General features: G+C 37.1%; 1 protein-coding gene across 3 annotated transcripts in view; it reads right to left on the minus strand.

Moving 5' to 3' along the window:
- The window catches only part of STAG1 (STAG1 cohesin complex component), a 195,052-nt gene that overhangs the window by 70,478 nt on the left and 109,165 nt on the right, over positions 1-15,409 (minus strand). For all 3 annotated transcript variants that reach the window (XM_075760799.1, XM_075760801.1, XM_075760800.1), the window contains exons 7-9: positions 13,996-14,200; positions 11,030-11,181; positions 6,628-6,701 (exon numbers count right to left, since the gene is read on the minus strand). In XM_075760799.1, the coding sequence (XP_075616914.1) occupies positions 6,628-6,701; positions 11,030-11,181; positions 13,996-14,200 (431 nt within the window). The remainder of the gene's footprint in view (positions 1-6,627; positions 6,702-11,029; positions 11,182-13,995; positions 14,201-15,409) is intronic.

A 15,409-nucleotide genomic window follows, 5' to 3' on the forward strand; every position in this document is an offset into this window, starting at 1 on the left:
ATTTCCACAAGGGGATGACAGCCTGACTCCTTGCTTCCAAGTAGGTTATTTCACCACCTTATAAATTTACTAACTGTGAAGCATTTTGGAAGGATTTAATGGCAAACTCAAAAAGAACCCAAGTGTCAACAGCTATTTAACCATGCAGCACAGCCAGCCAAAAATCAGGAAAATGTGTCTTTTCTGTAAGAATGCATTCAAGCTTCCCTAGGCAGACAGTGAAAAATTGATTCTTGATTCAAAAGCTTCTCAGGGATCCCTAGGAACTATGCACAAACACCCACTCCAAGCTCCTATTTATATTTAATTTAAAAAAAAAAAAAAAGAAAAGAAAAATAAAGCTATTCAACTAATTACAAGATTTAGTATAATAAAATTTATCATCTTCAGTATAATTGAAAATGCGAAAGAATCATGCATAAGGCTGAGACTGACTAGCAAACAGACTCAGATTGCTGGAGAGGCACAAGAATTTGTGAGACACCAATTTCCCAGTCCACCACCATCTTCCAGGTAACTTTATTACCAATAATAATAATTTGTCTTCTTGCAGGAATCACTAATACAGATTCCATGCCCATATGTGCTATATCAAACACAACACAGCCAAAGAGCCTTTATACCTGTGATCAATTGCTTGTTATTAAACTATAATTCTTTTCTTATAATTTTTTACACACTTAAGTGTATTTTAACTTCTTCTTAAAGTCACTAAGAATTTTTTTAAATATACGCTATTTGTGGATGACACTAATACTAATCATAGCAGCACTACAAGTACTTCTGGAGTAATTCGTGCATTATTCATTATCACAAACTAGTGACGTAAGTTCACATTACTTGCCAAATGCTTCTAGAAAGGAACAGAATCTAGTACAGTGGAGAAACCAAAACTAATGCTGCATCTATAAATAAAAATATATTAAACATAAAATATATTTAACATTCTTTTCAGCACAAGCTGCAAAGTAATTTCTATGTGATGAATGGAAAACAGTGAACTATTCGCAGTAAAATTCGAAACCTATACTACTCTTAGTAAAGAGACCCCCTGCCATGATGCAACTTTGTAAAGAGATTTGACAAAGGGAGATCAGGTAAGAAATTCACTTGTTCCTTTTAAAATTTTGGGTTGACAATGCAGGCCCATAAAACTCAGGACAAACCACAGCAAAAAGTGTCACTATTGTTTTACTAGTTGATTGTTTCAGGGGAAACAATCCTCAAAAGTGCCACTTTAGCATATATTTCATGCTAAATTACACTCAAGTATTTCGATTAAGGTCAAAAGTACTTAGGACCCTGAAACATAGAGTCTCTAATAGATAACTGGGATGTGTCAGGTGGAGACTGGTATGTCTTGCTGGAGCAGTTGCCAGTTGCAACCCCTGGACTCTCTCAGTCCATTTGATCACAAACTCATTTAGGCTAATCGAGACCAAAAAGCAGTTTAAGCTAACCTGGCTTATCTGCACTGAAATGGATGCTTAAGTCCTTAAAGCATTACCAGTGTTGAGGGAAAACACCAGTGCAGAAGATGGAGATGACTAGCAGAGCATTTAACTACTTCAAGACTTCTTGGAAGCTCCTAAAGGATGCCTGACTACACTATTATTCCATGTTTGCTTGGCTAATACAACTACTGGAGTTGTTGATTCTCACATCTTGCTCTTAAGACAGAGAACTATAGCTAACCTTCAGAAGAACACGGTATTACTCAACACGCAAACTGGATATGAGCAGAAAAAAAAAGATAAGAAGTTTCAAGTCAGTGGGTTGGAATAAGAGTTAATCTATGAGAAAACTTTCCAACAAAGACAGAAATGAGGGTCATTCACCTGCCTCTGGTGTTCTTTGAGATGGAATCTCAAATTCCCAGTCAAGGGACATGAAATGGTGCAGCTCTACAATAATATATGATTGCCAATTGGACCAAACTATGCCTGTCTCTTGGGCTGCTTGGCTGTTTCTAAACATTTTGAAGATTTAGTTATAAAAAGGATTGGACAAAATGTCTTTTCTACTTCTTTCTACAACTCTCTCATCTCTGGAGCTGAATTAGGACCCCATAGGGGAAGAAGGGTAAGAATCTAAGCACGTAGAGCTCACTTTGAAAAATTCTGGTGATTCTTCGCTGCATATCCCACTCCCAGGAGGGGTTGGTAAGCAGCACTCCCATTTCTAAGTAATTCTACACAGAGTGCTACTTACATAGCTATTTCAATAATGTGTTGCTAAGCTGATTATCCAACATTCTTGCCAGACCAAGGAATTTTAGTGTTTGAAGGTATGACTTGAATTTCAAGATGTAGCTCTACCTATCTCTAAAACCAGTGTTTCTCAAAGACTTACCATACTAACACCTTTGCTTATATGAAATATGATACATGGCTTTGGAGGCAAGGGAGCGGTGTGTGTTTTTAAACTCAATATTAAGGTAAAACTCATTCAAACACAAAGATGCAACTTTTTGCCTTTCTCTTTTTTTATGCCTGTAAGTGACAAATGGTCTCGGTAATTTCTATCTGTTTTTTCAACATACATAAAAACGTAATGCATTTTCTTGCCACCTAAGATATGTGTTTTACCTCCTTAGGATAATACATTTAGGGGGAGGGAAAAGGATTTTCCTATGGTTTTGTTTGGATTTTCATTTCCCTGTGATGACTGGTTTTTGCTCCTCTCAGTATCTTACCTGCTTCCTCACCAGACTTCCATCTAATGTCCCCTCTCCCTTGTTTTCATGCAACACTCTTGTTTCCTAGAGTGGAACTCGCATGCAACTTGTCACCATCATCCTGTTTACTCAGTAGGAGGGAAAGGAGTAGCTTGGAGGGAGGCAGAAGCATCTTCTCTGTAAAGATGTCATTTGCATTTGGCAAGTTTTACCTTAATTATCAGTATGGCCAAAATAATACCTCAGGATAGGCTCACTGCATTGCACAAATTCACAAAATCATCATGACCATCAGTCTGAGGATCACCATTCAGGTCTGCCAGAAGTTTAAACTGTAATAGTTCTGTTTTGCTGGACATTCATGTCTGGAGGAAAAGCTCTTTGAGCATTCAAAACAAAAAGATATTATGAAGCAGGAATCCAACCTTCTGAATGGGAAATGTGTCCAGACCCACATTGCTAAGTCAAGAGCAGGGAAGTAGCAACAACAAAATCTCAAATAACTTTTGAGAGCGATGGGCATTTTGTAAATACTTGTTGTATCTGAGAAGTTATGTGGCAATAATCTCAAAGTAATCTCTGATATGCAAATACAAACGAATTGAAGAAACAGGCCTCCCCTCCCTCTTTTTTTTTTTAAATATACACTTTTTTTTTTTAAATATACACATATCCTGCAAGTAATTTTCAGCTTAACTTCAGGAAAAAAAAAAAAAAACCAAAAAAGAAGGGTTACCTTTAAGATCCCTCACCTACCAGTATACAGTATCTCATTTCGACATACCAAAAGTATTAGACTCATACAGACACAAACCTGGTTGAGATTAGGACCTCTGAATATCACCATATCCAAGCCCCTACACATGCCTTGTACAATCAATTTGTGAGTATTTCCAAGGACAGATATTCTACAGTCTCTGTGGACAATCTGTTCCAGAGTCTGATTACCCTCATGGCCCTGCAGTCCTATTTACCACAGTTGTCATCCTTGCTGCTTTTATACTTACCACCATAAGCTCAGTAACTTGACTCTTTGCTCTTACATCTCCCCTTTGATGCTAACTCTCAGTTTTAGAGACGATTAAAAAAAATAACAGACAACCAAATATGTCACAAAGCAACACGAAGACAGTCAGAAAAAGTGATTCAGGAAAGAGATATGGAAATATGCAATCAGGTTGGTACATCTCCTGCATGTTTATAAATTTTTGACCTAATCTGCTGTTAACACCAGACTAACAGTACACCTAGGAAACTGTGTAGCTATTTCTGCAAAACTTTTTTTTTTTTAAATGTGAGAAGTGAGCATTGAAATCTTCCAATAAATTGGAACAATCTACAGAAAGATGATGTAACCTCACTGCAAGCCTAGCTTACTAGTAGGAAGACAGCTACATTCTGAACGAAACAGTTTGGGGAGGCTTTTTGTTTAGATCAAGGACTTGCTATTTAAGTCACAAAGGTCATTAAGCATGAATCACTGTGGCAGAGTCTGAATCATATTATGGAAAGGGATTTCTTCTCTGGGAATAATTAAAATAACATTCTTTTGAAATCATTACCACTGGTGCATGGGTTAAGGACTGTAAAAGGATGTCAAGTTTATAAATAATTTCAACTATTTGAGAGAAGGACTGCTTAAGAAACATTATGGAAGCAGATAAAAGTTTGGAATCCTTTCCTTTTTTCTCCCCTCTGGCCATGGTTTTATCTTCAATTAGCTGTTTTTAATAGAGGTACTTTTTTCCCCTCTATGCTCTTGCACATATGTGACTGCAGAAATTTGAATCTATGTTCTCTGTTGCCTACAGATCACTCATATCCAAATATGATATATGTTGTAACAAACTCTATTAAGAGCTTCACAGAAGTTATGGAAGCCAGAGAGATGATGATTCCTCACAAAGTGGCTCTTGGGGGCAGACTAGGAAGCATTTACTCCTTCTGACCCTCTCTAAACAGTGGCAGAAGTGGTGCCACCCACCCTGCTCAGGGCACACCACTCCTTGACCAATTTCAGCAAATTCTTCAGTGCTCTAACAGTGTCAGCCTGGGCATCTTTCTTCAGGGCATGGACAAGCAGAGTTTTTTATTTGGCCTCTCCTTTGTTATAGCAATATCAGCAGAATCAGGCCTTTACTAATGGTGGCAGGAGGCGTGAAAAGAAACCAGGGTTACAAAAGGAGCAGAAAGAAAGAAAGAAAGAAAGAAAGAAAGAAAGAAAGAAAGAAAGAAAAAGAAACAGCATGCAGACCATCAAAAGGTATTTTTCCAACTGCACACAAAAGCATGAGCTACTAGGAAAATATTTTAAAGCAACTTCTTGTTTGATACAACACACTAAATTCTGAAGGGGGAAAAAATGGAAAAACTCTTTGCATTTAATCTCTTTATTGCCTACACACCATAGAAGCTGCTTTCTAACAAAATCGGGTGAGTGCTACACTGAGCTAATATCCTAATTACACATTGACTGCATACCATCCTTCTGTTGCCATGTCGCTCAAGGCTTACTGACCAATTCCATTTCCTCTCCGATCTTTCAGACCCTCTCAGTTTACCATCGCCCGTCCATGACTTCCTCATACGGGAAGAAACAAATGGATAGCAAATGAAGTTGTCTCACTGGTGTGGGGGGACAGAATAAGGATACAAGGTCTGAAGAAAGAGAGAAGTGTGACATATGCACACAGGAAAAAGAGGTTCTTTTGTGAGCAATCACTATACTTAGATCCCTTGCCTTCTTAAAGGACCCCTTCTTAAATGACCTTCTTAAAAGACCCCTTTTTGCTGTTACCTCTGATCTCCTTGGAGAGATGCTCCCAGTACTGCTATAAACTCTTGCAAGCATCATGCTTGGGTACAGAAGAGACACGGTCCTACTCCACTGTGCTGTTCGCACTCCCGTATTTCTTAGCACAGGCCCCTTCCAGGTTTCCTGCATGCTTTTCTCCGTAATTACAATAATACCCCTGCCCACCTGAACTATGGGTTCCTCTTCACATTCTAACCCTCTTCTCATACACCCTTTCTTGTTTCCTGCCATTTGTCTGAAAAATTTTATAAATGGTAAAGTTTTAAACCAGAACTTAGATCTGAAAGGTTAATTGCATAGTTTAGTATCCTTGAATTTTATCTTCTGACTTCGATAAGTCAATTAACATTTAAAGAGCTGGTTTCACCAAGATGCTGCAGATGCTCTGAGGTATTTTTTGATGCAAAACAACCCTAAATCTATTTTAAAAGACTACTGCTCTCTGATAAACCATACTCCAAAATAGCATGCACCAGTTCAAATCTACTGGTTGTGCAATTCTACAGTAAGTAGAAGTGCATGCTTGTGTACATTCACACGTGCACATGAATATACGTAACCTGCTGTGGGTTTGTATTCACAAGACATAGCATAGTGACTATTAAAAAACTGTGCTACCACCACAATAACTTGGTAAAGGTCTTGCTGCAAATGTCCAAAACAATTAACAAACAAAAAATACATGTTAACTGGAATTAAGGGGTTTGATTGCCCTTATGTAATTTAAGGAGGAAAAAGCCTAAAACAAAGTTGAAGTTGTGGCTAAAGCATATATGGTGGAAACATCAGGCATTTGCTGTCTACACTTAAGACATACAAAAGGAAATGCAGACTAAAGGTACCCAACAACCCAACACTGTCCTCTTACGATACACAGTGACCATTTGATTATTCTTAAGATATGTCACGTTTGTGCTCCCACCTTGGACAACTTTTCTTTTTAAAAGACAAAGATTCAAATTCCATGTCTCCCGCAATTCCTTAAAACTGTTTTACTGAATTAAAATAAAGTTGTGTGGGTGGCTCTACCATGCAGTTAATAGGGGTTACACTTAAATCAACACAGAAACTGCCTTTGACATTACTTATGATTATACTTTGTTAGCAGATCCTGCTGTAGCATGCGTTTTCTTACCGGTATCTATGAACAAATATACCCTTAAAAATAGAGTTCATCATATTTTCGATTTCATCTTGGTTTTCTTGTAGCTGCAAAAAAGAAAACAAAAATAAATAAAAGATCACTGCTTATTCTAATTTGATATTCTACAATTCCTTATTGGGAAACATTAGATGACCATGGAAGAGCACTTAATTAAAGGTATTAATAGATTCACCATTTTCTACTTTTCCAGCACATGCCTATATTGTGTGCATATACATACATATATATATGCAATGCCTTAATGGAAGAAAGTTAACATTCTCTACAAACATCAATTAATTTAGTTTCAAATTAGTCCTTTGAAGTGGTCATCATTTTTTTTGCTACGGAAATTTAGACAAGTAGACTATGTGTTCAGTAACTTCAGCAGTCCTGCAGTCATAGTTAAACAAATAGAATTGTGAGTGAATGACAGCTGCAGAAACAAAGCTGGTTATACATAAGGAATCTCCTCTGAAAAATGTAATACCCTCTAAGTACTGAAAGATTATCTCAATCTTAAATATGAGTGTAAGTTGCTTTAAGTTCAGCGCCCATGATAACTGAGTTTCTGAACCAGGAAGCTTTCCAGAATCAGAGCACGTGGGCTTAACATTGGAGCACAACTGACATACAGTCCCAGGCCTTAGATGGCAGAAAACCAAACCAAACCCAAACGAAAAAGGTGTTACAAGTGTGTTTTTATAAATAAGAGTGTTTTTTAAAAAAACTTAATATTTCCTGTGTAATATGAGCACATCATGGAAAGCTTACTTTGTGTCAATGAATCTGTGAATACATCCTGAAGAAACATTTTGGAATCAACCAAAATTTTCTCATACTGTCAGCTTTTTGTACTAAACTACATAAGTATGACTTATTTACACTAGAATGCATCTTTGTTAAATAAGATTACATCAATTTTATACAATCATCTTTTGGAGCATGACTGCTACTACACTCAAAGCCATCATTCTTCCATCAAGGTGTTTCTTAATGTCAAAGCAGAATACCACAACAAATATGAATGTAAATTTTTCCACATTTTCACTATGAAAACCAAAACAGAGCCTTGCTAGTACAGAGTGCATGTATGCATAAAATAATAAAACCTGTATAATTATGGACATGTATAATTATGGACATGTATACTTAACAGATAAAACATCTTAAAGCCAGAGGCAGAATTGTGATCAGCTGTTTTGACTTCCTGTATAGCATGAGCTCATAAACACTTTCACCTAGGGGTTTATGTTTTTCAAGCCATGTTTATAAATATTTCTACAGTATCTTCCAGATAAGATCTAAAGTAGTTTGCAAAATTCAGTAAATTAAGTCTCCCCGTTTCCTAAAACATAAGGAGGTGCTGCCGTCATTTTGCATATGAGGAAACAGAGGCATTGAGTGTTCTTGGCTAATTTGTCAAACATCTGCCAAAGAAATAAATTTCATAGTAAAAGGGATTACGTACAAAGCTGGGTGCACACCAGCTCTGTGTATACCAAAGGGATGGTACACAAAACAAGCATATTTCGACATGTTTTCTGGGAGAAACACTATTTTCAGCATCAGCTCAACCCAAATATGTACAGACTAAATGCTTGTTCAAGAATACATAACCCCAAAGGGAGAGTTAATTTCTAACCACACCTCCATTGGTTGACTTCACAGGTTACAGGCAGGCAAATATCCAGAGAAACATGGGGCTAGAGACAACCTAGCACAGACTGTGGAGTAAAATGAGGATGGAAATGAACCAAGAAGCCTCAGGAGGCCTTCTAAAACACTAGTGAGGTCCTGAAAGGGAAAGGGGAAGCTCCCGGAGAACTCTGGGTATGAATCATTACTTTAAAAACACTCCACAGAAAAGAGGTAGGAGATACTGAACTTTGAGCCATGAGAAGGCTAAGATACTGAGGAGAAGTGTACTTTGACATTTCTTTGAATGAGAAGTAGAGCAGTACCATACAAGACTAAGCAGCATAGATGAAGGGACAGCATGGACAGCTTCCTCCCTCTCTTTCTATAATGAATTTACAGCTTGCTATAAGCCTGGTAAGTTATCAGCTACATAACTGACACAGGGATCCACGTGCTGGGGCAGAGCTGGTATAGAAGGAGAATCAGAGATTCAGTACGTCCATGTGAGATCCCTTTTACTTCTGTGTGCTAACATTTAAAAGATACAATTCTCAAATGTATCTTAGTTTCAGTAATGCATTACCAATTCTTCAAAAAATATGAATTTTCTCCAAAACTTTAATTGCTTTTTACACTTTCAACTTTTCTAGGCCATGCACTTGAATTTCAGTGCTTAACTTCAGGCATCTTGAGAGAGCATTTGTGTCTCGGGATTCCTGCTCCTACCAATGCAAAAGTGACTTAACACACCCCTCCTTAGATTTAAGTAAAAATACTGGAAACATTCTTTTCTTGACTCTGCAAGCATTTTGAGAGGCTCAAAAAGCAATGGATGACAAACACAAAGTTTGAATTACTAATGGCAGCAACTAAACTACAAATTCCTCTATTTTGTGGCAGATTGTTACATAAATCATCCAGTTTAGTTGAAAAATCTCATTGACAAGAATAGCCCTTCACGCACTGCTCTCACGTTAGGTATATAGATGATGACATGAGAATGAAACACTTTTACAGTGTTCCATCTCTTCTACTTCAGATTAATTTGCCACACTTAGCTTGTGAACTGTCCCTATATAACTTCACGAAGACAAACACATGCCCGTGTATGTGCTTATGAGGGTTTACTATGATGGTATTACATCAAAAGAATCAACTAAGAAACCACCAGCACAGAATAGTATTGTAAATTCAGCGTAAACACGGGAAATATACTGCATTATGTTAGGAATTCTTACACAGAGCCATTATGCCATCTAAACCTAATAAATCTAGGTTCCTCTACCATCTATCTGAGGACATATTCAATCACTACCACTCCTCTCTGGCTTACTCCTGTGCAACATTTTGATTAGTTTTAATGAGTAGTGATACGAGAGAGACTGAACATACACATGAAAAGTTAAGGTTTGCCAAATGCTCATTTTTCTGTCAGGGTTTCACAGCCCCATGCTAGCCTGGGCATCGTTGCTTCAAAGTGTCTCCAGAGCCATTCTATGCTGCATCTCCAAAAGACTTTGAAAAGAACAGCTGAAGGAATGAGTATAGAGGATGTCCATAGGCACAGAGATACTAAATCAAGTTAATCAGTGTAATTAGTGACTTTGTCCTTCTCTGGAAATTCAAAGCAACAATTGACAAATGTGGAATAAAAACTGTGCTCCAGCTATTTTAACAAAGTAATTCTGCTTTTTAAAATGCTTTAAGTCTGATGTTGAATTTAATATTTAATTTAAAAGGTTTCTCTTGTAGTTTGGGGAGAAGAGATTGTTCTTTGTACCTTAATGCATGATTTTTAAGAATTATGAAAGCCAAATAAAATTGTGTTACGGATCACAGGGGTAAAATAAAAATACATAATTGTAATTATCCCCAAAGACTATAAAGTCAAGCAATTTTGAGTCAAAGTTATACCTAAAAGAGTCCAAGGTGCATACAGGTAAAGCACCCAGACATCCTTAATTTGCCATGGAATAAAACAGTGGTGGAGGAAATATATTCAAGACTAATATATTAGAAGTAATAAATTTAAATCTAAGTTATATTTACTTCAATTTTTCAATCAATCTTCTGAGTTTTACATGGCATCTTTACAGATTATGGCTGTTTGGGTGTATATGTATTCATTTTCTACTTGTCATCTTTAAATTTCTTTTAATTACAACTCTAAAACTGAATTTCCTGGGATATAATACTTTATTTAGGGATGATTACAGTAACCTTCTAATGGTTTTGCTCACCTAATGCCAGACTGGTACTTACTAAAAGCGACTTTAATGTCCCCCTAGCTTCTTCTCCCTGAGACCAGGTGCTATAGCCCCCACTCCAGTGTTTCTTGAAAGTAGCTACAAAAAGAAGTACTAATGAGACACTATGTAATAACTGCAGTGATCAAAGGGAGAAACGGGCAGTGTGGTGAGGGACTACACCTGATCCTCTTTTCAAAATGTTTTTGCATAATCAAAACAGTTACTACTTACAACTTGAGACTAATTTTCTTCCTGCCTGGTTATATATACAAGCCTGAGAATATAAATTATCCTGTGCATGCAGAACAGATTACAAACTCAACTGAAAGTGTTCAAAAAAGATTTAAAAATGTAGCCAAAGTAATATGCTTGAGATCACACAAACAGGACTGCAGAACTAATCTCTTGTTTCTCACTATGGTACTCAAGTCATAGACCACCCTGGACTTTCTGCTGGAGGGAATGCACATGAACCAGGAAAAAAAATTCATCTTTTCACTTGCCTCTTTTCTTTTCTGAAGCAGCAGCTCCAATCTTTCATTAGCTCTTTTGCCAATCATTTTGTTTCTCTCAGCTTCATACTGCCTCTGTGTATTATCCTGATGAATGCTCAGGTTTAAGGCAACATTCACAAGAGCAGTCATAAGCTTCATAGCTGCAAAGGCAGAAGACAGAATATGACTCTTTATCTCAAATCCAAATCAGAGCTGAAAAATATTTCCTCAGCAGATCCATACTCACAGAAAATAACAAACTTGACCCTGCCAGCCATCTGGAAAGGCACTTCCCACCCAAGCAATAGCCAGGTCACTTGGCTCATTTAAAGATCAGAAAAGAGAGTATATATACCACATTGAGCTCCAGGCAATGCTCTTTGCCACCTTCTCCAGAAAATTATGCAAGTTCTGAATGCATAAGGTCAGTGAGCAAGCATGTGAATCTGCAGGATCAGTGTACACCATGAAGCCAGATACTGTGGAGTTACATACACTTCTCTAATGAAAAGTACGGTTATAGATGCCTCCATACTAAGGGTAACTCTTAACCAATAGCTTCTGAGGATTACTCAGTTTGCGAGGGGCCACAGCACAGTTTCTCTGAAAGTAACTCTGACATTGTTCTGAAGTCAAATGTATAGTTGTATAAAAATGCAATTAGAACTTTATACACCCTTTTATAGCATTTTCACACATGCTGGATATAATATGGTTCATGTCTATTTTTCTGTATTAATTTATTTTTACAAAAACATTAATAGGTTCTTTCCCATGTTCTGTGTGGTTACACGGCATATCACATTTTACAATACTTAAAAACCAGCAAAATAATGTAACAAACTATCACATCCTCTCTGGCTAAATATACAACATTATCTTCAAGGTAGAAAAGCAACTATACAAATGAAGAAGTGACTCATATGGTAACTCTTTTTTATCTTGCTATTGCTCAAAGCAGGCAACTCTAGAAGCACCCATGTGTACTTACTGCCTTTAGTTTCTTGCTACAGTGAATCATTTCTCATTCAAATTGCCTAGCACAGAGAAAAACTGAAAGCAAAGACCTCAAAAACACTCCTTCAAGAATAAATGAAATTCTAAAAGTAGATTTTCACAAACTTTATCAAGACTGAGCTCCACAGCATCACACTGACCTCTGTTCTGCAGGATAGCAACATAATTAAATGTGCAAAAACTAGCTTGGAGGAAATTTGCAGAATCAAAAGAAAGCTCTCAAGCTTGTTAAAACAAACAAATAAATGGCATGTGTTATCACTGGAAAATGCTGATCTTCAGCACCTCCTATTCCTAATGTAAGTGCTAATACGTGTGTATCTAATGCAAGAGGCCAGCAGTGGCTTAAATAACTGAAGCTAGTTGTGATGAAACTTGGCCTTAGCAGTTGCTTATCCTTCCTTGAAGTTTCTAGCTACATAATCCATTCCAAATGATGGCAACTGTTTCTTCCACATAACACAGGTCTTGCGTAAGGTCTCTAATGTATGGTGCTGTTTCCTTCTTTTCAATCAAGCCTCTCACACTTTCCAAACATTTATCCCACACAAGGATGAACCAATCAATGTAAGAAACCAGAGTGCATACCTCATTCCGTAATCTCTCTCCTGTGAAACAATCAACCACAATCTAAGCAAAGAGCAAATCAAAATCACCTGGAGTTGAAGATAGTATCAGCTGGAAAGGAACACAGTTTCCCTCTCAGCTTAATTAACAGGCAGATTTCCAGCAGGTTATCTGCAGCTCAAACAGCATTCACTTTTGAATACTGAATTTGTAGATGTAAACTCTAAACCTGGAAACTTATGCCTGCATAATTCATGTTTTTACCATCCTGTTTCTGAGTAAGGTGAAGAATGCAAGAGGATAGGTTTCCAAAAGAATTCAGTCACTGTGAGTTGAAGGTTTTGGCCTTCAGTTTTAAAATCAAACTCCAATCAAATCTGGAATGGTTTTTCAGTATCATTGGAAATCTGCCTCTTACTTGGATTCACAGCAAGAGATTAATTTTTAAACAAATTCTGATTGAATATGTTGGACACTGGGTATTACACTTGGAAACCTGAACAAAATTGTAAGAGGCTGATTGTGGCAAGATTAAATCAGTAACAAAAATTGGCAGTAGAAATAGTCAGATTATGACAAATGTCTCCTATGAAGGCTTCAAATATTTGGCATGATCTATAAACAATCTAGGGAGAAGAATCTTCCAATATTTCAGCACAAGATGAGTAGAAAGGTATCACCTGACATAACCAGCTTTAGACACCCACGTCCACGCCAGCCACCCTAGTATTGCTTTGTAATTGGAGAAAAAAAGTTACTCCTAGAGAGCAATTCATCCATCTTAGGGGAGACATCTTGTATAGGTCTGACAAAATACACTCTAGAAAACTCTGTTTCTATCTAATGACATACCTAGTGCTTTCCTTAGGTGCAGGCAGCTGTGTTGAAAGGTGCAGCGTGGCTGGAGGTAGAAGACAGCGAGACCTACAGCTATGGCCTAGCGCTCCCAAACCTAATGCTTCTCAAGAGTGAAGGCACAGATTTTATTTTTCGGTAGACTGAAGTTCTTTGATAATACAATTTTCTTAACATTTATTTAGAATAAATTTGTACTCTAACATAAAAAATTATGAAGACATTCTATACAACAAATGAACAACTAATAATAAAACGCAAGATATAAGCACGCCACTTTTGATTCACAGGATTCACTGGAGGCCCCTGGCTATGACAGGAATCTCTGAGACCAAGTGCCTCAGCATATTCTTTTCAAACAAAAAAGGGTATTTTAATTATAGTTGTACCATATATGGTACTTGTATTTGATCACGCTTTCCAGAATTCTCAGTGCTGGTCAAATTCCACCTCAATCAAAATTAGGAGTAATTCTCAAAGTGGCTAAAGAGCAGCAACTTCTTTGAAAAAATTCTTCTCTGTGCTAGCTTACTTACCAGCTAATGTACTGGTGTGCCTGAAAGCCCGGACCTGGGAATCTGACAAACCAGTCAGAAGAGAGATCACCGTGTCCATCATGTATTCATCATAAATGATGCTATACTGACACTGTCGAATGAGCACTCCAATGAATTCACAGAAGTTGGATCGAAACTTCTTCCACTGTGGCCCAGGCATGGTAAGTGGATAATCACCGCTGTCCTGAAGAACAAGAAAATGAAAACATTAAGTATTAAAAGTCTCCGCATTTAACTTATTTTAATGTTGTTGTAGTCACCATGGTCTAAGTTTCTAAGCTAAACACTACTTTCTTCCTTCAAGCCAACAGAGAATTAACAAATAAAACAACACATTATTCTTCAGTAAACAAAGAAGCTTGTAGGCATGAAACCACTTTTACAAAGTCTTCATTATAGCTGTTCTAGACTTGCAATACTAGCTCTGCATAGTCCAAAATATGCATCAAGATTCACTTCTTTTCTTTGTGTCCTGGGTTAGGAAGTGGGGGGAAAGGACAAGAAAGGAGTACTTCAAAGTATTTTAAGGTATTTAAATATTTAAGTATTTAAGTATTAAAGAAAGGCTTGTGTGATTGAAGGCTTGTGTCACTCTCCATCCTCACTTCAACTCTGTATTAATATTCTAATCAACTGGCTGCCCCTCCCCATAAACTTACTCAAGTTTACAATTGAGATCTTATCAGAAAGTAAATACTGCCCTTTTTTGATCTTATAAATTTACCCTTTTTCTAGTGGTAAAACTTGCCTTCTGATAGAAGTAATAGAAATTTTACTACAGTTTCATACAGCCCATCTTCCAAAGATTATTGCAAGACTGGAGTAGGCATGTGAACACTCAGTTCATTTAAGTTTAACTCCTCTCCAAGTTTGCTTTTACTATTCTCACTTCAATATTGCATTTCAGTGAGGCTGCCCCTCCCAAACTAGGAAGTGTTTTTTTCCCCTTCAGTGAAAAAGACTAAATACAATCTCCCTGATCACCTGATTTGTAAACCAATTCCAGATTATCCAAAACATGAATAATGCTCCATCCTGAATCTCTCCCCCAAGGTAAGGAGTCAGTAGTATCAAAGTTAAATCCATTTGTACATATTTATTCTGTGATTTTGTGAAGAATAAGCACTTCTGTTCTCTCAGGACTTCTCTTATCCCCCAGACTGAACCATGTAAAGTCAGTAACATAAGCATAGAGGAGCTGTAATCAAATAAACTTTTATCTAAACTTCATAAATTATATTCCCCTGCAGTGAAAAACCCTATCTATCAAATTTAACCAATCACACACGTCAATCATACTAAAATAAAGATTAAAATTGCAAAGACAAGTGCTCAAATGTTAGCAAAAGACAAAATTATAAGGCACGCAATGACCTTAGTGTCTCATCCACTG

The sequence above is a fragment of the Balearica regulorum genome, chromosome 9, assembly GCF_011004875.1.
Source record: "Balearica regulorum gibbericeps isolate bBalReg1 chromosome 9, bBalReg1.pri, whole genome shotgun sequence".
Taxonomy (NCBI): Eukaryota; Metazoa; Chordata; class Aves; order Gruiformes; family Gruidae; genus Balearica; species Balearica regulorum.